The sequence below is a fragment of the Penicillium cinerascens genome, assembly GCF_028974065.1.
Source record: "Penicillium cinerascens strain IBT 15544 chromosome Unknown contig_24_segment0_segment0, whole genome shotgun sequence".
NCBI classification, from domain to species: domain Eukaryota; kingdom Fungi; phylum Ascomycota; class Eurotiomycetes; order Eurotiales; family Aspergillaceae; genus Penicillium; species Penicillium cinerascens.
This window is the reverse complement of record NW_026695290.1, coordinates 3,002,270-3,025,242: the sequence shown is the minus strand read 5'-3', so window position 1 is coordinate 3,025,242 and position 22,973 is coordinate 3,002,270. Positions and strand designations below refer to the sequence as shown.

The following is a 22,973-nucleotide window of genomic DNA, read 5'->3' as shown; positions in this document are numbered from 1 at the left end:
GGTCTAGCTGGGAACTGACAAGGCGATACTCCAACTATAATTATCGTTGCCACTTCTCCGCCCGCACCCGCCAGCACCGTGTATTACGTATTCCAGGAGAATTTGCGCGCAAGGCCAGTTCGAGCGTGGCTATGTGGCTAAGGCTTTCGAGAGTCAAATCCGATTGTTTTGTGCCCGGTGCTCAGCCCCAGAAAGCCGCTAAAGTACCCGCCAGGTACCTCATACATAGTCAATACGTAGCGCGAGTACCTACCCCGTACACGGATTACCTGAGAACCAACCCTGCCCAGTTCCCTCCCTCTTCTCCTCCTTCAATCCTCATCATCTTCAACACCACCCACCCTCCCCCTCCCCCTCCACTTTTTCTAGGTGGATTCTTTTTACCTGCCACCTCCTGTGGATGTGTGCTGTGATTTCGGCTCGGGCTTGATCGATCGGCCGTTCCGCACCTGCTACGGTGTGCTGTGAAGCAACCAGGGCAATATGGCATCCAATCTGCCAGCGTACGTGCCCACTCCCTCACATCGAAATCCATTCCTCGATCGGTAACTCTCCTGGTTCTCATCGCTGACGTATCGAATTGCAGCCAGCCAAATCTCCGGGTCACGAGTAAGATCGCCTTATTCCGTCGCTTTGCGAGGCGGGACGCTGCGGGGTTCGTGCTTGACATGAAACTGACACTTTTTTCGCAGTTATCGCGGCAGATGGCCTGTACAAACGCGATGTGTTCCGTGCGTGATCCTCTTCGACTCACTACCCTTGGTCTAGACAGGGTCGGTATAGACGGGTTCGAGCTGACTGGTATCTTAGGTTTCCCCGACCCTTTCGCCGTGGCCACCGTCGGAGGCGAGCAGACCCATACGACCTCGGTCATCAAGAAGACTCTCAACCCCTACTGGAACGAACCGTTCGATTTGTACGTGATGTGTGATGGGTTCCCCGCCGCGTGGATGTGATAAGAGGAATATGTTGGTATTAACGGGAGTTATCGCTGTAGGAGAGTCAACGAGGACAGCATTCTCGCGATTCAGATTTTCGACCAGAAGAAGTTCAAGAAGAAGGATCAGGGATTTCTGGGTGTCATCAATGTGCGCATTGGCGATGTCATCGATCTTTCCATGGGAGGCGATGGTATGTTTGCGATGGGTACGATTTGAGTCATGGCTCCGCCAACTGACGCTTCTACGCTTTGACAGAAATGCTCACCCGCGACCTGAAGAAATCGAATGACAACCTGGTCGTCCACGGAAAACTCATCATTAACCTGTCCACGAACCTGGCTGCGCCACACCCGAACCAGCAGAATGGCCTCCGACCCCAACAGGCCCAAGCCTCAACATCCAGCGGTCTGGTACCCCAGGTCGCAGCGGCATCTACGCCTTTGTCAGGTGGACCTAGTCATGCAGATATGTCACCCGCTGCCGCGTCAAGCTCGTCATTAAATCCTCGCGCATCAGCCGCTCTTCCGCCTCCCGCCCACGGCACTCCCCCTGGGGCTAATGTCCCGTCCCGCGCTAATATGAGCTCGTTTGAAGACAGTCAGGGCCGACTTCCCGCGGGCTGGGAACGTCGGGAGGATAATTTGGGCCGGACCTACTACGTCGACCATAATACGCGCACCACCACCTGGTCTCGTCCTTCGGCCAATTACAATGAGCCTGCTCAACGCAGCCAGCGCGAAGCCAATATGCAGCTGGAACGTCGGGCGCACCAAAGCCGAATGCTGCCCGAAGATCGCACTGGTGCCAACTCGCCGAACTTGCCGGATGGTCAGCAAGCGAGTACACCGCCTCCAGGCATAACAGCCCCTGCTGCCGGTGGCTCTGCGCCCGGAGTCAATGCCAATGCCGTTTCCATGATGGCGACGGGGGCCACCACTGCAGGCACTGGTGAGCTTCCAGCTGGATGGGAACAGCGTCATACACCGGAAGGACGCGCCTATTTCGTCGACCACAACACCCGGACGACGACCTGGGTCGATCCCCGCCGACAGCAGTATATTCGCATGTATGGCCAGAACCAGAACCAGGGTGGTAACAACACTACCATTCAGCAGCAGCCCGTTTCTCAATTGGGGCCGTTGCCGAGTGGATGGGAAATGCGTCTTACCAACACTGCTCGGGTGTACTTCGTGGATCACAATACCAAGACGACCACCTGGGACGACCCCCGCTTGCCTTCATCGTTGGATCAAGGCGTTCCGCAGTACAAGCGTGACTTCCGTCGCAAGCTGATCTACTTCCGATCGCAACCCGCTCTGCGGATTATGTCTGGACAGTGCCACGTCAAGGTCCGCCGCAATAATATCTTTGAGGATTCTTACGCCGAGATCATGCGTCAGAGCGCATCTGATCTGAAGAAGCGCTTGATGATCAAGTTCGACGGTGAAGACGGCTTGGACTACGGCGGTCTTTCTCGGTAAGTTTAACACACTCAGCGTTGTGGCTATTTGAAACTAACAACTAGGCAGTGAATTCTTCTTCCTCCTCTCTCACGAAATGTTCAATCCCTTCTACTGTCTGTTTGAATACTCCGCGCACGATAATTATACCCTGCAGATTAATCCCCACTCTGGGGTCAACCCTGAGCATCTCAACTACTTCAAGTTCATTGGCCGGGTCGTCGGCCTTGCTATTTTCCACCGCCGTTTCCTGGATTCCTTCTTCATCGGAGCCTTCTACAAAATGATGTTGAGGAAGAAGGTCACTCTTCAGGATATGGAGGGTGTCGACGAAGACTTGCATCGAAACCTGGCGTGGACTTTGTACGTTTTGACATTCAAACGATCTGTCGATCTGAACTAACGTATCTCAGGGATAATGACATCGAAGGCATTGTGGAGCTTACTTTCTCAGTCGATGATGAGAAGTTTGGCGAGCGTTGCACTATTGATTTGATACCGGGTGGTCGGGATATTGCCGTCACCAACGAGAACAAGCCACAATACATTGAGTAAGTTCGCACTGGTGGAGATCATTCAGGATGGCGGACTGACTATAGATTAGATTGGTTACGGAGTGGAAGATTGTTAAGCGAGTCGAGGAGCAGTTTAACGCGTTCATGTCCGGCTTCAACGAGCTGATTCCACCGGATCTTGTCAACGTCTTCGATGAGCGTGAACTCGAACTGCTGATCGGCGGTATCGCCGACATCGACGTCGACGACTGGAAGAAACACACCGACTACCGCGGCTACCAGGAGCAGGACGAGGTTATCCAGAACTTCTGGAAGATCGTCCGCACCTGGGATGCTGAGCAGAAGTCTCGTCTTCTCCAGTTCACCACTGGAACTTCGCGTATCCCCGTCAACGGTTTCAAGGATCTGCAAGGTTCCGATGGACCTCGACGATTCACCATCGAGAAATCCGGCGATCCCAATGCCCTCCCCAAGTCACACACTTGTTTCAACCGTCTCGACCTGCCCCCATACAAGACTCACGACACTCTGGAGCACAAGATGTCCATCGCAGTGGAGGAAACCCTTGGATTCGGCCAGGAATAGAGCGACCAAACCAAATTCCCCGTCTGCTAGACAATGCAGAACATTCCTACCCTGTTTCTCCTAAACCCAGTAACATCCCCTTAGGCAAAGCTCAAAACCACCAACTCTTGTCTCTTCCTACGATTCCCCTTCATTACGCTAGCGGTCTTCCGCCTGAACGAAGTCGTTCTATCCAGTCGTTGCTTGCTTTTGCTATGGTTTCTTCCTGTCGGTGGCGCCTTGTCTTGTATATAGGTCTTGTCTCTGTATCATTGAGTGGGCACTCAGTTGAATTTATTTCCGTCGTTGGCGGATTTGTGCTTTTCCCTTCCTAGACTGTATTGGACTATCTAGATAAGCTATGGATCGGCAAAACTGTGGAGACGTTAGTGCGTGCTAGTTCCTTGAAGAACAAGGGATCCGCTGAATCAAGTCTGCGGACGAAGTAGAATAATCCCTATAAACGGGCTGGTAGTGGTGGCCTGTTCGTTTCGGACTTCCCGACGGAAGCGGATGCGAATCTTGTACGACGGATATTACTTTTGAGATCCAGTGCTTGGAAAGTAAAATAGTTTCGAGGTAGTGGATGTCTACGGACAATCTGTATTGCTTACGTGTATCTAGAGTGGCATATGAAGAAATGAATTCTGTATTCTGGTAAAGCGTGCAGGGAACTATTCATCAAGCAATGAATTTGTATTGAGCCCCCCAAGGAGATGTAGATTCAGGTAAGGATTCGTATATAGAAGCAGATATCGGATTTGTTCGGTCTAGGAAGTTCAGTATATTTAGCAACGCCACGATCAATCGTATCGGTCCGAACCGATTAAACTGGGTGTGGAATATATTTCTTGATTATGCCTTGGCTGTGCGGACAAAGGGGGTTTCCAGATTCTTGCGAGATGCTCTAGAACTCGCATCACCTTTTCCACACCCGCCCAATCTTCTGAGCTGAGTGGATCCTGTGTGTGTTTGGTGAGTGTTGGTCATTATTGTACACGGCTGCGTGACATTGGAATGCATCGCGAGATACAGCCGCGAGTTTCTGTAAGAGGGGAGTACCGTGATGCATATGCACAGTATGAAGTGCGCTTCCCGTACTTTGCGCGACTGGAATAGAAAGTAGAGATTAAAAAGGAGAAATTAAGCAATCGCAAAATTGTATATATTGCGCAAAGTAGAAGGACTCCAAACACCGCGCTTTGAAAACATTCGCTAACGTGGTTAAAATGATATCATGTAATCGCCATGAGCTTTTTCAGCTCATGAAGGGAGAGGGGCTTGATTAGGTATTGGTTTATGCCGACTTTCTGGGCTTGTTGCTGCATTGTTTCTGAAGCAACGCCAGTCACGGCCATGATGCAGGAGGGTTTGAGGCGTTTTTCTTTTTCGTATTTTCGAATTTTGGCGGTTGACACCAGGCCGTCCATGACGGGCATTGAGATATCTTGGAATCGGTTAGTCGGCAGCTTCACGGTTGATGTGCGAGGAGCAACTCACCCATTAGAACAAAGTTGAATTGCTGGCTGGATGACATGTACTTTTCCAAGGCGCTTAGTCCGTTGGAGGCTGTTTCGTAGCTGCAGCCAATTTTTCGAATGAATGTAGCCATGATCTAAGGGTCTGGGTATTAGTGGCCAGGGTCGACAATTTGCGGAATCAGGGCAGTGGCAACTCACTTTGAGGTTGATGTCGTTGTCATCGACTATGAGCACATGATTGGCCTTGGGCTGCATAGGCGGGTGAATTGGCAACTCCGTCACCGGAGCAGCCTGTGCTGCTATCTCAACAGAGGCTTTAGGCGTAGTCTCCCCTTCATCGTCAACGGGGGGCGAGCTCGAAGAAGGATTCGATGACGGGTCTTCGGAGGTAATGGCAGGGCTTGGAGCAGGAGCAGGAACGGGTTCACACTCTACTGATGTATCATTGAGCTCCAATGCTCTCCGCACGGCAGTTTGAATTTTCTGTGGACCAAACCTGCGTGATTGTTAGCAATATACCCGATCACTGGAAAGAATTTCAACATACGGTTGAGTCACCCAGATCACATTCGGACCGTATATGTTTTGCATCTTGCTGCCCAGAACAACAAAGTACTTGAACTTTGCTTCCATAGTCTTAATTATATCAAGACAGGAGGAGCCTTCTGCTGCGGCCTTGATCACTGGCTCCTCGAAAACCACAATATCCCCTTGTGCCTCCTCGAGAGACTCCGCCAAAGAGACACTCCATCCGAAGTAGGACATGAATACATCAGCAAGCGTACTTTGAATTGAAATTCTCCGTTTGGCATCGACGGACAACAATCCGGTGGGGACTTCGTTCAGATCAGGATAACCGTTGAATGCGACCAAGCACACGTGCAATGGCACATTGACCCCATCGATGCGAGTGACATGTTTTTCTAAAAGGAGTTGAGGTGGGATCGAACCGTCCGGGTCCTGTACGGGAATATAAACGTCGACCTGTGTTCCGGTACCCAACTCACTCCTCACATTGACGGTGCCATTGAGAGAAGTCACAAGTTGGCGAACGATGCTCAGACCCAAGCCCACGCCTTCTGTCAAGGAATCCTCTTGGGCAAATGGAGAGAAGAGCTTGTGTCGAAGGAAATCAGGCGCAATTCCACTGCCGGTATCGGTAATCGAGAGATGGGCGATGAACCTTTTCGGATCCTCTGGTCTTGCTACAGAAAGCGACACTTCGACGAACCCGGATTTGGTCCACTTGAGTGCGTTTCCTAGCAAGTTCATAACAATGCGTCGCCAGGCTCCGGCTAAAGAGCGTACTCTCCAGGATTGAGACTGTTCAATGCGAACGACTAATGACATGTCGTGGGGAGAGGCACCACGTAATTTGAACTCGTCAATAACTGGTGAGTATCTGATGACGTCGCGGCCGGCTGTTCTGGGCGCTCTTTGACCGGTGTATAATATATTTGTCACCTCCTCAACGAGATGACCAAGATCGAAGTCGGAGAGAAGGCTCGAGGCGTCCCTTCCAGAACGCTTGCCTTTGGACTTCTTCGCTTGGGTCAGATTGTTGATCTTGCAGAATTCAAGCCTAGATCACGATTAGCAAAAGCGATAAACGGGATAAACGGGGGACTAACAAATGATCTGTGGTGTCTAGCAAAGTCAAGCCAGACATCTCAATCATTTTTATCATATCTTCCTGAGCCGGTTGAAGAGAAGTAGCATTCAATAGCTCTGCGCTTGCTAGGATTCCGTGCAGTGGCGAACGTAACTCATGACTGACAGATGAGATGAAGTCGAATTTAGACTTTTCAGTGGTCATCCAGTGCACGCGTGAGACTTCCGAGACGATGGAATCGCCAAACACTTTGAAGTAATGCAGCTCGTCCATGCCCAACACGCGATGAATGTCACGGGTCCAGACAAGTGTGCCTGCCATCCAGCGGGACTTGTGGTAATCCCAAAGCGGAAGGAATAATACCGAGCTGGAGCCAGGAACAAGCTTCAGAACCCGTTGACAGATGGTCTTTATCTTTTTCGCCCGAGCTTCGGAGCTAGCACCTCCTCCAAAGGCCAGGCAATCGTCATTTTCGGCGGAATCGGTCGAGGTAAAAATCTGGCCTTGGGGGAAGAGCGCAATCAATAAGCTCAGTAACTCTTCTGTGATGACAATCTCAGTGATGGAAGGAGTGTCGGTCGGAGATTTCTTCTTCAAAGCAGAGCTCAATATATCACACGGCGCATTCAGTTCTTCCAAAGTTGAACCTGAATGCCCAAGGGGACTGAGGGATGGTGTGATGGGAAGCTTGGACGATGCAGATCCTGGCGACGCGCTTCTCGGTAGTGGCTCCCAGCTGGCGTGATCATTAAGTGGTTGGCTAAAGCGATGTTAGATGAGTTGTTAGGACGAAAGGTTGACAGGTAACTCACAAAGACGGATTACTTCGAGCTGCATCAAGGAACGCGACACCATCTAGGTCCATCGAGTCTCGAAGCAAAACACTCGCTCGGGCGAATATTGACGAAATACGGTCTGTGATTGGAATGCTGTCTGCAAGGGAAACCTGTGAGGTATCGTTGTCCACTGGCTTGATCCCTTCTTGGCCTCCTATGTTGTGGACATCCTCCAACGGTCTCTCTTCGTCTGGAGTCGGCATGGAAACTGACAGGGTGGAAACAATGGAGGAGGGCTCGGTGGATCCAGGAAGTGGACTGTTGAAAAACGCAGATGTCTGTTCTGTGCGGCTGGATGCTGTCGAAGGAGACACCACGACCCCAGCGTCAGTGACATTGACTCCTAGCGAGATGGGTTTATCGGCATTGGAAGCCAGTGAGGCCGATTCTAGTCGACGGCCACTGGAAATCTCGCGTGGATTGAAATCTGAGTAATCCTTGACGAAGTTGGTCAAGCCTCTGACCAGACGTTCAGACCGACGATGGCAATGCACGAGTCGGACGTTTTCCAGGTGATGTGCAATAGCGTCGGCTATCTCTCGAAGAACATCAACATCCTCGTCGCCGAAGTCGGCTTTTGCTCTGGGCTTGTCATCGATCACGCAGTATGTCCCAAGGACGACCCCAGACAGACTGATTAAGGGCACTTCTGCGTAGAATCGCATGTGAGGCCATCCTTGAACATAGGGGCGGTCTTTGAAACAGTCTTCCTTGGTGAAGTCGCGGATGATATATCGGTTCCTGCTGGCAGTGATGTTGTCGGTATCAATCGTATAAGACAGATCTTGACCGGTGAACAGGCGGATAGTATGGGGGCATACCCCCCACGTCAAGTCCAGCGACTTGACTCCCAGATAGATATCGTCATTAGGCAGATGGTTGTCTTTGTTTCGCAAGGATACTGATTTGGTCGCTTCGGCGATGATATGTTGATTTGCCCCGTCGACGAGGGAAACGAACGATCGGTTACATGTCAATCGGTGAGCACCCAGCTGAGCCAACGCATTCAGCGTAATATCTGCGGAAAGATCACAAGCAGTCGGCCGCTCATCGGCCCCCGTAGCATCATCCTCTGAGCCTTCTGCAGAGGCATCCCGCGTCGGCGGTCGATCCAAGGCGCAATAATACCTAGTTTGGGCAATCGTCAGCACGAAAATCGGCGGTAGAAATCTGATCAGGACGAACCTTGACAGCTCTCGGATTCTCTCACGCTCGGCATCACACGGCGGTTGATGAAAGGCCAGAGAGCCCGAGAAATCCATGACTTTCACTCCGCGGCATGCCTTTCCAACGAAGCCGTGGGCGGCGAATCTAAAGAAAACGGGTTGGAAAAGTCAAATTATTTAGCTAAAGGTGGTGCCACTAGACTCCATTAGACTCGTCTAAAACCTGCTTTGATCGTTGGGGGAGGGCCACTTATCGGCCATCCCCACCGCGCCGTTTCCATTGGAGGAGAACGCCAAATATTGGGCTTGGCCTCGGCAAGAGCTTCCGCCCGTGGGTTCCATTGTGGTCAAGGCGCTTCTAGACGCTAGGGAATTCGGCTCGCCTCCACAGCTGCCGGATAGAACCGATGGTGGATTTTTATCACCTGGCCAGAACGGCCCTGTGTACCCCGGTGACCTCGGGTCTTGTTGGGCATGAACTTAATCCCTTGCGAAACTTTGATTTAGTATTTGACCTGTTTGCTTACATACCCCAGTGAGGGCTTTTGGGATCTATTATCCATATTGATTCGCTTATTTCCTTTATTTTTCGGCATTTCGTTGATTTCCATGCTTCTTGGCGCCCGTGGGATTTCACATCCTGGGTCAGTCACTTTTACCGAATGGATTTTATGAGCTAGAGAAACAAAATGTAGCCAGACAATCACTCCAAGATGGCGTGCTAAGACACGGCAATGACTCCACTTAATCGCCACATATAACTCGTGGACAGCTGCCTGAATTCCGGGAAAAGCTTCCCCCAGGGTCTCAGGTACCTGGGCTGCGCCGCTTTTACAAGGGAGCCAGACTTAGTTTAGCTCTCGGAGTGATTCCTAGATCGGATATGGATTCAACGAGCTCTGATTGGATGGTCCTGATCACTCAGTGATGGTTCAACATTGCCGTGATAATCGGATCTATACAGAATGCTCAGATTGAATAACGTGATTCTCTTCTCCCACCCAGATGATTACGAAAGCCTCAAGCCACTATGAGCAGGTCATTCATGTCGTCTTTCCTCAAAAAGCTCATTCCGGCTATACGAGGCTGGTCTGGATGTCCAGCCGACAAGATACGTCGGGCGATGGACGGGTACAACGCCGGGTGCTACACGCGAGTTACTGAGACATCCTGCGGTGATGCCGTCGACTACACGGAGACCAACCATTATCGGATGGCCTGCAGGAACTCCAAGATGCAGTAGAGGACTGGTTAGTAAACATGCAGTATGCAACTGTACCTAACCGGCCGCAGTTTTGCTAAGCGGGATTATGATTGCAAAATTTCCGCCAACCATGTGCTTGTTATGCACTTGGCGAAGGCTTTTACGAGCTATTAACAGGGCAAAACTAGTCACTGGAATCGGCTGGTGAATATTTGTAACAGTCTCGTCCGAATTCGAGAATCTCAGCGCACGCCTGGAAAAAAAGCCAAGAGGTTATAATATTCGATGCATGGATGGCGATGGCAAGAGGAGGGAGCTGAGAAGAGCAAGTGGGATGAACTGGTACAGGATTCATGACCTCGATTATTTTTTAGGGAGATTGAGACTTTCCTCTACCAACGCTATATCACCCTCATTCAAGACTCTCAAGATATTGAAACTCGGCAATGTTGTTCTCGAATAAACCGTGCACCCCATCGTCTAACGGACAGAGAAATACCGTCTTGTCCCTCACCGCGAATCCATGACCATCCGTGTAGAGAACGTCGTCGGGGCTTTCGATGCTGCAACTCCCCCAAGCCTGTTCACCGACATCCTGGAAAGAAAGAACAAAGCGAAGTAAGTGATCAAAATTAAGTCTCACAGACCAATGGTAATATTCAGAAGTGTTGTCGTCCGGGTCCTCGGGTTCATATTCATATTCCGCGTCTAGCACATTCACGTAGCCAACCATGCCAAGTTGGCCCGGTTCTGCACTAGCCAAAATTGATCGCACGGAGCGATCATCCATGACCAAATGATAGTTCATGTGAGGCGACGTAAGTATATTAAACCCATGCCGGTTGACCCAATCGAGGTGACGCTTGCGGATCGTTTCTTCTGGTGCCCCCTCGATGCTGAGATCTTCAATGATCACACTTCTAAGCTCAGTACATACGACCATAGGGTGTGGAGAACAGGGCTTCCCGTCCGCTCAGCCGTACTTAAGCCACACGCCGGCAGGTTAGTAGTTGGGTGGGTGACCACCAGCGAATCCCTGCTGTTGTATGTTTTTCTTTTTTTTCTGGCTTGGGTAAAGTAGCCTTTACGCCTGGCCATTCGTTGAAGTATCAAGAGACTGGCATAGCGTGTCCGAGGTCTACTGAAAGTGAGAAATCCTCTTTAATTGTCCATCTTGAGACACTATTCACCTTTACATAGACGCGATACCCCAGATTGGAGCCTCGCACAGGCGATGAAGCATGTGCTTATTGGCAACAGGAGTTGTTTTGTCGTCACATATCGCATAACATTTCCCTGGTGCTGGCTCCGCCAGTCACAAGTCAAGTTTGGGTTCTATACACTTCAGACATTAGTACCGCTGATAAACCTATCGGACATGGTTTGGTACATCTCGTCGTAATTATCGGTGGCAAAGTTGGGTTTATCCTTCTTTCTCTCCCGACATTCAGTCGTTTCGGCTCGCACATTATTCGAGACGGGGTTCTCGAGGTAGTGAACACGAACAAAAAGGGGACGTTCAGGAATGTGATGGTGCAAAATACTCATCTCTATTCTTAACCTAAGTTCCAAACAAAATGGAAAACATTTCGTGTCATATCTTTGCAGTGTACATTCAAGTAAGCGGTGAGGCGCATGCGAATAACGCCTCAGCCTTGGTTGACCTGCATATATGGTTGGTCAGATAACGACCCACAGCCAGGCTCCCCCAATCTCCATCTCACTCAACCCTCGACTTGGCATCTCCCGTTTCATGACACTGAAACAATGGTCGGCGTGGGAGGCCGAAGCAAAGGGTGCAAGACTTGTCGCAGGCGCAGAGTAAAATGCGGTTCGATTCATTTGTAGCTCACCCTCAACTACCCCCACTAACGTACCCCAGATGAAGTCAAGCCACACTGTGAACGTTGTCGCAAAGCCAAACTTCAGTGCGAAGGTTACAATCAATATGCCGAGTTTATCGATGTAACTACGCGGTTGACTGGCAAGTCTCTTCCCAATGACAAAAAATCGGCCGCAGTTAGCCCAGCTGGGAGTACATGGCCAGGAGACTCCGTCATCGAATTGCCCTGTATGCCATTGATTCGCAATCCGGCATTCGACGAGCAGATCATCTTCACCTCACATCTCATAAACAGGCTTTTCTCTTGGCACCAAGAGTCAACTTCGCCGGAATCAGCAGCTTGGATCCTCTCGCTTACCCGTCATACCGAGGACGAGGGAGACCTGTCTACATCTTCACTTCGTGCGCTGGCCACGGCGTATTTTGGTAAAACACACGGTCACTCAGAGCTCGTGCGAAAGGGTGCAGGTTTCTATTCTCGGGCACTTACTTCTTTGCGTAGACAGTTGCAAGACCCCAATCTGGTCTTGGAGGATGAGGTGCTCGTCGCCATTATCTGCATGGGCATATACGAACTTGTCACCTTTAATCAGCCAAACGGATGGCTTCATCATTGGAAGGGTCTTGCTCGATTGGTAGGTCTTACCTCTCCTGGAAAGTCTGTGCTCTCTAACCGGAGACCTAGACTGCGTTGAGAGGGCCACATCGTTTCCAATCTGGTATCGCGCACGCGCTTTTCCCTTCCCTCCGATCTTGCATTGTAAGCCAAACTCATTTCCATCAACTCTGTAGCCCCGCTAAGCTTCCAAGGCCCTCGGATACATCGTCGAACGCAAGCGCTGCTTCCTCGAAGACCCAGAATGGAAAACAATACCCTGGGCAATAAATGGCCTCGACTCGAAAATGCCCGTCAGCCATCTACACGACCACCTCAGCGACCTACCTGGCTTTCTCGAAGATATGGATCGTGTCATCCAGTGGCCTCCAGGCAAGCCAGGACTGGACGAATTCAAAGCAGCCTGCAGCAGGCGAATCTTTGCGACTCTCCAGGCTGTCTATGCTTGGCGCTGGAAATGGGAACAGAAGTTTCCCAACTCGACATACTTGATCGCGTCCGACAATGTCGATCGAGAAGCTGTTCTAGGGTTACCACCCGCCCCATTTAAGTCCATTATCTGGTTTGCCAGTGCTAATCGTGCCACCGAGTTGATTCTTTACAACAGCATCCGGCTGGTTGCGACACGAGCGCTCGAGATTTCGGGGATACATATGGATGTTCCTTTGTCGGGGACGAACCCAACTGATCCACTTTTGCCGATGCAGGGATGTAGGCGCGATGTGGCTGTTGAGATATGCCGGATGGTGAACTATCATCTACACAATTTAAGGCGGAGCTCGGGGGCCCTCATGGTCCTCTTCCCGGTCAATGTGGCGTACATTAATCTTGAAGATGATCGTGAAGGAGCCAGACCTTGGCTGGAACGTGTTATGGCTGTTGTTGCGGATATACATGGCTTTGAAATAGGGCGGAAGGAGAATTTACCGCGGAAGACTCTAATGGTAAGAGATCTCTTGAAGCACAAGTCATAAGGGGGGGTATTATGGATCAATGCAATGGCTAACGAAAGACAAAATCAGCGGCACGGCCATATTCCAAGGCTGTAATTCCCACCGAGCAATTTTCATGACCCTTCCCATCACTGAACTCGACTCTCATTATTCGAATCCCAGTCATCATCACCAGAAAGGCTTTCCCTCCTAGCCGTGATGACAATCCACAACAACCCCTTCACTTTCTCGGCTTCCTTGTTCTGCCTCTTCTCGGCTTCCTTGTTCTGCCTCTTCTCGGCTTCCTTATTCTCCTTCTTCTCAGACTTCCTCCCGGGACTTCGACCCCTCTTCTCGTCCCTGGCAATTTTCCTATCTAAATTGACCTGCTTTTTATCCAACTTCCCTTGCTTTTTATCCAATTTTCTCAACTGATTCTGCTCAGCCCGTTGAGCCGAGTAAGCACCAAGCTTCTTCATCCAATTGCTCTGCTCAACGGGAGCACCAACGTCAAAATCAAGCCTCATAACTTCCTCACCAAGCGCACTCATTCGCTTCACAAGACAGGCCTTGCTCGCAATCTCCGGTTGCGCATTCTCGGGTCTGGTATCATCACTCACAGCCGCATACTGCCCCTGCACGAAAAACCGACGCATCACACCTCACCCCGATCTGAAGCAACATCTTCCCCGTTTTGCAAATCTGCGCATGAAGACCCCTCGGACTGAAAACAGTCTCATTCGCCTTCTTCATATATTGCTTCGTGCGGATGATAGAGGTCGCCGCTATACCCAAGCCCGAAGCAAGGTTGATAGAGGAACCAACAATCTGGGCCGTTGCGCTCGGGACGAAGCCGACGACGTTGCCGATCATGCTTGTTGCTTGGAGGATGGGTTGGCCATGAATGCTTCGTTGAGGCCGTCGATGAAGGCTAGCATTTCTGTGGAGGGGAGGTTGTATTGGTGCTCGAGGTCTGCCGCGCGGGCCCGGGCGAAGGGGCTCATGTGGGCTCCTCCGAAGACTTTCGTTATTTCTTTGAGATATTAGATATAGGATAAAACGGAAATATAGAGGGTCTTTCTTACGGGGAATGACACATGGTTTTGGGGTTTGTCTGGATGGGCGATTTTGTAGTTGTGTTTGGGGTTCGCGGTAACAGGATGGGTTTATCATGGGAGATATTTGAGCTAACGATGGCTGGGACGGGTAGTGCACCGAGTAATCTGCCGGGGTATAGGGATATGGACCATTCCATTGCACTTGAAGTTGGTATTGTTGTTGACTCTGGTATGGAAGAGGCGAGGGTTCCGGTCGACTCTCATACGAGATAGGTTGGCTCCGAGACTCATGAATGTAGACTTCACGAGATGAAACGGGTCGATATCCAGGGTATGACCCTGGCAATTCAATCGCATATTGAGCCTCGGGTGTATACGGCGGAGGTGGGCACGCTTCAGGTGCCCTGGCACTCTCCATAGCAAAGCCATGATTATGGCTGCTATCGTACAGGACTGCCATGTGGATGTATAGGGATAAACACGAGTCTGGTCTGACGATGATCACGATATCTGTGCAAGGAACATCAATTCTCGAGAATCTAAGCGACTTAAATAATCAATTCTAACTAAAACCAAAATGCATTACAAATGTGATGAGGAATTACCCTTTCGGGCGGATTCTGCGAGCAATCGTCGAACCCGCGGATCAGCTCCACTCGGCCCGATTGAAAGCCGTGCCTCACCACCGCTCGCGAATTGCACTCCAAACGGATAGGTGCGCTTAGGTACATGCAAAGCTTAACTCGAACCTTGGCTAATACGCCTCTTGGGGGCAGTGTTTTCGAGACGCGACCAGTCTCTGCCGTTGCGTTTCGGGTGTGGCGCAGTTTGCGGCTCGCTGATTGAGTCTAATCGAGTATACTACGTAGTCGACACTTCCCCGATTGAGTGTCTGGTGTGCCACTTTGCAGAAAGCAGTTTCTTCATGTAGATCACAAAATTTTGGAATATTTCTATACTGACTCCCTGAAAGATATAAGAATGAATTAATCCTCGAGCGTATTCTCTAACAATCGCATCTTCAGTTTCTCTTGTCTTCAGAACATCCATTTCAAGTTTGCCTTTTTTGCAAGTTTAAAATGCATTTCTCCAGCGGTCTGGTTGCCTCCATGGCAATCATTCTTCCCATTCTTGCACTACCTACATCTTCCACTCAGAGCAAGCTACTACCTGCTGCTGATGCAGTCCCCGGAGAATCTTCTCTCTTCGTTAACTATGCCGGCAAGAAGACACCCCTCGCCTCCAAATGGATGAAGGCGATTGCTCCAAGCGCCTCCGGTCCTGCAGGACCCGACGACCTCCTCTTCCAGAATTTACTCAGCGCCGAATGGATCATCTACTCCTTCTACCAGCAAGCAGTAGAAACCTTCTCTCCCTGCGACTTCACCAAGCTGGGCCTACCGAACAGCACATACCAACGCATCGCTGAGATCCGCGACAACGAAGCGGGCCACGTCCGCATCTTTCAAAACCAGATATCTGACAACTCAATGAAACCTGGTCCCTGCAAATACGAATACGGTTTCGGTCACAACGCAAGCATATTCCTCGCTTTGCAGGTCTACATCGAAGTCTCAAGCATGGCCTTCCTCACAGGTCTCTCACTCCTAGCCGAGGCGAACATCTCCAAGTCCGCCCTGATGGCAATCGGTCAAGTCGAAACACGACACAACACCTGGTCCCTCATCGATGTGTACAACACAAGCCCATTCTCCGGGCCCTCTGACACCATCTACCCCTACGCAAACCAGATCCTAGACATGACAAACGCATTCATCGTGCCTGGTAGCTGTCCCACCGAGAACCCCGTGTACCCAACTCCCCGCCAGGACCTCCCTCGAATGGCTTTCCTTGGAAACGGGACAACTGGCCGTCCTGGGTCGAATATCCAGTTTGTTTTCGACCCCACGGGGAACCAGCCTAAGTTCGTGGATGGGACGGACTATTATGCGGTTTTCTATCATGGGGTGAACACGGTTAGTGTGCCGTATGACCCGACGAAAAATAGTGTGCAGATTCCGAAGCCGTTCGATCCTGACACTGGGATCGTTATGGTTTCTATTGCTGATCAGGTGGATGCGCCGACGGAGGAGAGTGTTGTCGCTGGGCCGTTGATTATTTTGGAGCAGCCGGGTATCCTTACGCTGAAAGAGCCTTCTGTTGCTTAGATAGAGACTTTATTGGTCCTTTCGTCTGATCTGGGCGACATGAAAACATCAGTCTTACATGCCTAGGTAGATGTGACAGTCCCAAGGTTGAGTACATTATTAGATCGAATATATACAGTCTTTCACATGTCTGCAGCCTCCATACGTACTTCACTACAAAACATTGCAAGTTCTCAACTTTCGGCTAAGTCCAAGAATGTCCAAATTTACAAGATCTCGGTGCCATAAAGAGCACAGCCAGCATACTCAAAACAATGTAAATAAAAACAAATCTACTCTGCAAGTAAACACACCAGCAAATCGAGAACGCCCAACACCTATCATTAGTAAGCAGAGTGCCAGGGCGCAACCAACCAGCGGCCGCAGCGCCCACGCGATGATGCCACTCGCCCAAACAATCAGCCGCTCTTCCAGTTGCCGTGATCCTCCAATTCCACGACCTTGAACCCCTGTTACCCCGCTGAATTCCTTCCGGTGAGCACACTCTTGGCAATCCCCAGACTCAAATTGATCCCAAGCACCCATACGGCCGATAATCGCATTCTACGCTCCCCGCACCGTCACCGGGAACGCGCCTCACCGAGATCTCGACAACGATATCGGCGCGATGAGCATTCTACGGGGTCGATCGGCGCTTTGCCATACCAGAATACTGACTCGTTTCCCCCGAGCAGACTATCAATAATCCACCACACCCGAAACGAATACAATGGCTGTCGAGGGCACCACTCCCGTGTCGGTACGTGCAATCGATATACCGACTTTCGCGCAATGACAGACTCGCGCGCTCGCTCCATGATACCCCCACTAACGCCCGCCATAGCCCATTCCCATCCCGGAGCTGACCAAGATCACCAACGAGGTACGTCCCAGCCCGCCTCTACAATCCACGCAACCCCCCCAAACTAACACACCGCAGGCCTGCGATGTCGCCCTGAAGGACGTCACGGAATACGAACACACGCAAGTGAGCTCGTGGAACTCCGCGATTATCGTAAGCACCACCATCCCCGCCAATCCACCACAACCATGAACAGAAACCAACATATCCCAGAATACCGTCCTGAAAGCCCTCATCACCGCAACCGCCCCCGAAGATACCGCCAAGCCAGCACCCTACCGCTTCACCGTGAACAGCACGATCGTGCAGCAGGGCATGATCGACAAGAGCGCCGCGGCACAGGGTGCGCAGAGCAACGCCGGAAAGCGCGGGATGCACTCCGCCTCCGGGGCGTTTTGGGACGTTAACCGTGATGGCATGTGGACGTTCAAGTACCCCGGTGGTGAGGAGAGGGGGGTTGGACGTTGTTGTTAGTGTGACTTGGTTTGCTATGGCTTAGAGGGCCTGGGAACCAGTAAAGTTTGATACAATTGCCCTGAGGTGTCTTTGTCTTGAGTGAGGGTTGTTATTATACGCTTTCTCGTTATTCCTATTCCTCTGATTTTTGGAGCTATATGGGATTTTTTTTCTTTGTTCATTTGAGTTAAGCGATGGCTGTGTCTATTAGTTCTGAATATCAGGTTCTCAGGCCGTGTCAATGGACTTGTATATGATTGTTAGGTTGCGTGGAGGCGTTGTATCGTAGTCATCGAGTACTCTATCCCGAGGTCTACGAGGACTGCTCTACGGCGAGAGATAAAGAAGATTATTTTCATGAAAATGCATTAACTTAATAGATGCAAATGGTATCTGAAAGTGGCAAGATCCGAAAATCAAAACCCAAGAAACAAAGGGCCAAAAAAAGGGGCCAAACTACCAGAAGAAATCTCCATGAACCAGGGACTCCGTCAACAATATCCATCGTCGAGGGCGATATCCATCGTGTAAACTCAACCCGGTTTGCGCCATGCTATGTGCCATTCCTCGTGAAAACGCCATAAACCTTAATAAATCATGAAAGATTCCCAGACGAAAATGAAATGACTTTCGATGGAAATGCGATGCTTAGCGAGGCTCGGAGTAGTCGTTTAGGGCCACGCAGACTGCGCCGCGGTGGTGACCGGAGTACTGCCGGATGATGTTGCCGGAGCTGAGCTCCCAGAGGCGAGCGTAGTGATCGCTGGACACGGTGACGAGGTAAGCGGAGTCGGCGGAGAAGGCACAGTCCCAGACCCAGCGTTGGTGGTTGGCAAGGGTCGTCTCGAGGAATAGAGTGCCGTTGTTGGGGTCCATAGGCGGTCCATCGGGCGAAGGAGTGAAAGTTTGCTGAGGTGTTTGGGTCTCATCTCGAGGCGCCTCACTGATGCGAAGGAGGTCTCTGTCCTGAACGGGGGCATCGAAGATGCGCAAGAGGTCACGATTCTGGTTACGGGTAGTCTCAGCGGGAGTTGGTGAAGCCTCAGTTTGGTTCTCCTCGGTGCCCTGCGAAGCCTTTCGGTCATTGAATTCCTTGATGGCGACCTTGGCGGGGGGATATTCTGCGTCAAGATTCCACACTTTGGCAGTGTGGTCAGCGGAGCAGGTGGCCAGGTGCTTGACATCGGGAGACAGGAGAACGCGGGTGAGGTAATCCTTGTGGGCCTGGAAGGTGCAGATTGGGATGATGCGAGTGGTTTCTTCATTCTGAACCATGCGCCAGATGTAGACATTACCCTGTAGACAATTCAATGGTTAGTGAGGGGAATCGCCAAGACACTGCGGAGGTCATACCTTCTTATTTCCAGCACACAGCAGAGACCCATCGCTAGCGACGCTCACACTGAGCACAGCAGTATCATCCTCCGGGATCAATTGGTGAGTGCAGACACTCTCTCCAAGGTCCCAGACGCGAACCATGCCAGCGCGATCACCGCTGATCAGCTCACCCTGGTTGGGGTGAATGACAACGTCATTAACCGCTGCCCGGTGCACGTAGTTGCGCTGCAGGGCGCCGGTGCGAGTGTCCCAGACCTTGACAGTCCCATCCTCAGAACTTGTAACCATCCACTTGCCTTCGCAATGGAATGCGACACCGGTGATGTTGCTGGTATGACCTTCGAAGGTCATGACTGGGTTGGGGTTGGTGGACTTGATGTCATAGAGTTTGACATTGTTGTGTCCGCCGGCGGCGAGAAAACGCTTGTCGGGGGTGATGCACAGGCGATTGACCTGTGAGTCTGGGTGCTGGATGGTGCGCGAGCAGATGCCCGACAGCGCCTCCCAAAAGCTGGTGAATGGGTATATTAGCACATATTCAGATTCAAACTCGCATGTCAACTCTTAGAGCTCCGCTCATGAGCTTCAGCTTGCCTCAGACGTACCGGATGGTATGGTCATACCCCGCTGTTACGTGCGACAGTACTCATTAGTTCAAGCTGAGAAAGAATGCGGGGAGATCGTGAAGGCCCACTTACCAGTGCAAAGGATGACACTCATCGTGGATGGGAATGGCTCGGAGACGGGTGCGTGGAGACTGTGGTTACTGTAATTAGAGGAGCTGTAGAAAGTACAAAAGCTGTAGCGGCTGCCGCGGCTCTCGTTCGACCCAGTGGTATTCTCGCTGGCAGGAGCAGTCGTGCTACCTGGAGTCCCGGAAGCTGGAACGGAGGGTCGTTCTGCCATCGTGGTCACGTGTATAAAAGGCGGGAAGAGTGTCCTGTGTCACGTGAAAGAAAGGCGGAGCCCTTCTTAGGAAAGTGGTGTGTGAGATATGAGAGGGTCGAGCGGTGAGGAAGCTTTGTTTGCCCGGCAGAAAAAGTGACAGTAAACGAAAAAGTACCTCTCGAGGCTTCACCTGACCTCACTTCTTGACTCAACTTTCCGCCTCTAAGTCTCTACGCGTTTTCAAAGTCTCAAGCGACGGATAATTTGTCTTGCATATCATGATATTTCAATATCTACTTTAAAGTCAAGTCTCGAGCTTGATCTGGTCTATCCTGAATCCCTTCGAGATGAATATGGACGGAGCCATGGAGCAATGTGAGTTGCCTTCATTCCAGCCCAACAGCATCGCAGGTGATGATCTGGGGCTTACACTCTCCCCTGGATCTCAGTCTCAAATGCCAGAGTCATGGCTGCAGGATGGGAATGCCCTCGACCTCGGTATCGACATCGGCCTTGACTTTGACCCCTTCACGGACTTTGGCCAGCTGGTTTCTCAGCTAGATGGTTCGAACAAGCGTACACGTGATGATCTCGATGACCTCTTTGAAGAAGGATGCAGTTCCCCAGAACCCAAGAAGCAAAACACTGGAGATCAGCAACTCTCGCCGGCTTGGGACAAATCGTTGAACATTGGGTCGACGAATGAAGCGTCGATCTTGTCGCACGCTGCCCCGGATTCTCACGCCACTGCTTCGGCAAGCTCTGCTATACAGAAGAAGTTTTGCCTTGACCAGCAGAGTATTGCCTATCATGCGGCTGTCGAAGCAATGGTCCACAGGCCCTACCCAAAGCACATCTCTCCATATGGGTCTGTTGGATATCGTCCATCGGCACCCGGTCTCCACTCGATGAGAATTGCGACCGAAGTTTCACACGACACTCTTCACAATAGGCTGCTGAACTCCAGGCGCAGGGTGGATGTTCTCACGGCTGAACGGAACAGGTACCGTGATGCCTTGCTCAAGTACACCAGCATCGATCCGAAAACGGGTAGGCTGGGAATTCATGTCCAAGAGGCCGAGTTGGCAACATTGCGTCGAGTGTGTACCACTCAGCAGCAGCGAGCCAAAAATTTCAAGGCAGAAATCGAGGAGTGGAAAGGCAAATATGTCAAGTTGGCTCAAACCCATAACTCACTGGTCCGGGACTATCAACAATACACTTCGTCCGGGACAGCTAAGAAGCCAAATGTCTCGAATGAGTGGGAAGGCAGATACACCCAATTGAGTCAAGCGTATAATGATCTATTGGGCATGTGCGCTCAATTAAACCCTTCTATTCAAATTGCCCCATTGAGACAATCCTGGAAACATCCTGAATCGAATCCAGCGTGTGACCCATCGACGTCTGCCATTCAACACCCTGCCCCTTCGAATACAAATATCTCCTACCCTTCTCCTCCGACTTCGACTTCTTCTCCTATTCATCTCTCCGCCACCGTTCTTCCACAACTTTCTCCCGATCTTCCGGAAGACCGTGTTGCTCTCGATTTGCATTCCCAGCCACATCATACTGAAGACTTCGCTCCTCGAGCACCTACCAATTCTCCAGTTCATCCTTCTACTGCTGGCTCAGTCACGATGAACAACAACACCGCATTCACCATCAACCTGGCTCACGGGGCGACCGGTGCCAACGCGCGTCCCATCAACAACCCTATGAACTCTACCGCCAACCTCTACCACTCGCACGCTGTATCTCCCAAGGAAGTCGAGGTGATCGATCTGACCATCGACGATCTAGATACAGACAAAGTGAGTACCCAAGGATTTGCTCCCATGCGCAATGTTCAAGACACCCCGCTGACCAAGTTCCACCGTGAATTCAGGAAGAAAGACCTCAAGTGGCTGCACCAGGTTAGCGATCATGACGCTGTCGACAAAGTCTTCGGCAGCCTCAACCCTCACCACAAAAAGAAAGTCTACGAAAACGGGCTCGGAGTCTGTCACAACGTCCTCGAAACTCAAAAACACATTCGTCGCAACCTTGGTGGTCCCTTCAACGACCCTACAAGCGATCTCCTCGTCTCCGCGAGTGCTGCCCTCGAGAATCATGTCGCCGCCAACGCTGCTCTCGTTCATGCTGCCATTGCCATGAAAAAGAATGCCGCCGGATCTGCCGCCCGATCCGCTGTCAAGTCTACCCCCAAGCTCACCATCACGGCCATCACCAAGACTACGACCAAGATTACCACGAAACCTACCATTACGTCTTCTATCAAGGTTATTAAGGCTGCCAAGGCTTCTGTCAAGTCTGCCATCGAGACTGCTGTTGAGTTTGCTACCAAGCCTCACACTCCCGAACCTGATGACCCCGCCGCCGTTGCTGCTGTCCAGGCCGGTTTCTACAACCCCACCGATGATGATCTTGGACGCATGATCGAGGATGAGATGCTTCAGGAGATGATTGACCGCGAGATGGAGGATATGGAGGTGATGAAGACTGTGATTTCTAACTTGTCTTGAAGGACAGTCCGTTGAGGCCTTTCGTCTATTTCGAGATAACTTCCCACTGGGCTTTCTACCTTTGTACTTATCTTTATGAATGAACTTTTTGCAAGGGTTCAATTAGTTTCTGTTAACCTGGTGGAACCTGACTAGCTACAGAGTGGCAATGAATGGGTAACGCTTGTAATGCTTCTTTCTAGATGGAAGCAGGTCTTCGTAGTATTCAGACGCCAAAGCTATCGCAGATGTTGCAGAATTCAGTTATGAGCTTGGGTTTAATACGATAATAGCGTTTGCACCATTTATTCTTACTTTCTTCTCGCCTGGTCTTTATTTGGGCCTGTTGGTAATATCTTCACGATGATTGGATTACCTTTCCGAATATGCCGAGTCGGTCATGTCTCGAGTTGTAACTCCTTGGGTACTTGTCTTGCTCATCTTGCCATGCAGTTGGCCTTGCGTACTCAAGCACGCGGGATCCGTGAGGTTTCTATTGACAGCTCATATGCAGTTAGGCCAGTGGTTCATCACAGGTACGCGAAAGAGA

At 50.9% G+C, this 22,973-nt stretch overlaps 9 protein-coding genes across 9 annotated transcripts; 5 read left to right on the top strand and 4 right to left on the bottom strand.

Moving 5' to 3' along the window:
* Window positions 1–483: 483 nt before the first annotated feature.
* On the top strand, window positions 484–3,501 carry N7498_004240 (NEDD4 family E3 ubiquitin-protein ligase; the record flags this gene model as incomplete). Its single annotated transcript, XM_058451302.1, has 9 exons — window positions 484–503; window positions 587–609; window positions 693–731; window positions 811–916; window positions 998–1,131; window positions 1,197–2,418; window positions 2,471–2,764; window positions 2,815–2,952; window positions 3,006–3,501. 9 exons carry the CDS (start codon window positions 484–486, stop codon window positions 3,499–3,501), a joined length of 2,472 nt encoding a protein of 823 aa, XP_058310764.1.
* A 1,214-nt stretch (window positions 3,502–4,715) lies between these two features.
* Window positions 4,716–8,671, bottom strand: N7498_004239 (hybrid sensor histidine kinase/response regulator; the record flags this gene model as incomplete). The annotated part of the gene is made up of 7 exons (XM_058451301.1): window positions 4,716–4,927; window positions 4,981–5,095; window positions 5,160–5,457; window positions 5,509–6,543; window positions 6,593–7,333; window positions 7,386–8,537; window positions 8,595–8,671. 7 exons carry the CDS (start codon window positions 8,669–8,671, stop codon window positions 4,716–4,718), a joined length of 3,630 nt encoding a protein of 1,209 aa, XP_058310763.1.
* A 1,520-nt stretch (window positions 8,672–10,191) lies between these two features.
* N7498_004238 (uncharacterized protein) lies at window positions 10,192–10,587 on the bottom strand (the record flags this gene model as incomplete). Its single annotated transcript, XM_058451300.1, has 1 exon — window positions 10,192–10,587. One exon carries the CDS (start codon window positions 10,585–10,587, stop codon window positions 10,192–10,194), a length of 396 nt encoding a protein of 131 aa, XP_058310762.1.
* A 959-nt stretch (window positions 10,588–11,546) lies between these two features.
* Window positions 11,547–13,212, top strand: N7498_004237 (Zn(II)2Cys6 transcription factor domain-containing protein; the record flags this gene model as incomplete). Its single annotated transcript, XM_058451299.1, has 4 exons — window positions 11,547–11,610; window positions 11,662–12,257; window positions 12,308–12,382; window positions 12,433–13,212. 4 exons carry the CDS (start codon window positions 11,547–11,549, stop codon window positions 13,210–13,212), a joined length of 1,515 nt encoding a protein of 504 aa, XP_058310761.1.
* Window positions 13,213–13,319: 107 nt separating this feature from the next.
* N7498_004236 (uncharacterized protein) lies at window positions 13,320–14,043 on the bottom strand (the record flags this gene model as incomplete). Its single annotated transcript, XM_058451298.1, has 2 exons — window positions 13,320–13,773; window positions 13,832–14,043. The coding sequence occupies 2 exons, from the start codon at window positions 14,041–14,043 to the stop codon at window positions 13,320–13,322; spliced, it is 666 nt and encodes a 221-aa protein (XP_058310760.1).
* A 1,264-nt stretch (window positions 14,044–15,307) lies between these two features.
* On the top strand, window positions 15,308–16,396 carry N7498_004235 (uncharacterized protein; the record flags this gene model as incomplete). Its single annotated transcript, XM_058451297.1, has 1 exon — window positions 15,308–16,396. The coding sequence occupies one exon, from the start codon at window positions 15,308–15,310 to the stop codon at window positions 16,394–16,396; it is 1,089 nt and encodes a 362-aa protein (XP_058310759.1).
* Window positions 16,397–17,105: 709 nt separating this feature from the next.
* Window positions 17,106–17,711, top strand: N7498_004234 (dynein light chain Tctex-type family protein; the record flags this gene model as incomplete). Its single annotated transcript, XM_058451296.1, has 4 exons — window positions 17,106–17,135; window positions 17,220–17,258; window positions 17,316–17,390; window positions 17,451–17,711. 4 exons carry the CDS (start codon window positions 17,106–17,108, stop codon window positions 17,709–17,711), a joined length of 405 nt encoding a protein of 134 aa, XP_058310758.1.
* A 630-nt stretch (window positions 17,712–18,341) lies between these two features.
* N7498_004233 (WD40 repeat domain-containing protein) lies at window positions 18,342–19,937 on the bottom strand (the record flags this gene model as incomplete). The annotated part of the gene is made up of 4 exons (XM_058451295.1): window positions 18,342–18,989; window positions 19,047–19,542; window positions 19,637–19,658; window positions 19,730–19,937. The coding sequence occupies 4 exons, from the start codon at window positions 19,935–19,937 to the stop codon at window positions 18,342–18,344; spliced, it is 1,374 nt and encodes a 457-aa protein (XP_058310757.1).
* A 329-nt stretch (window positions 19,938–20,266) lies between these two features.
* N7498_004232 (uncharacterized protein) lies at window positions 20,267–22,444 on the top strand (the record flags this gene model as incomplete). Its single annotated transcript, XM_058451294.1, has 1 exon — window positions 20,267–22,444. The coding sequence occupies one exon, from the start codon at window positions 20,267–20,269 to the stop codon at window positions 22,442–22,444; it is 2,178 nt and encodes a 725-aa protein (XP_058310756.1).
* Window positions 22,445–22,973: the final 529 nt, after the last annotated feature.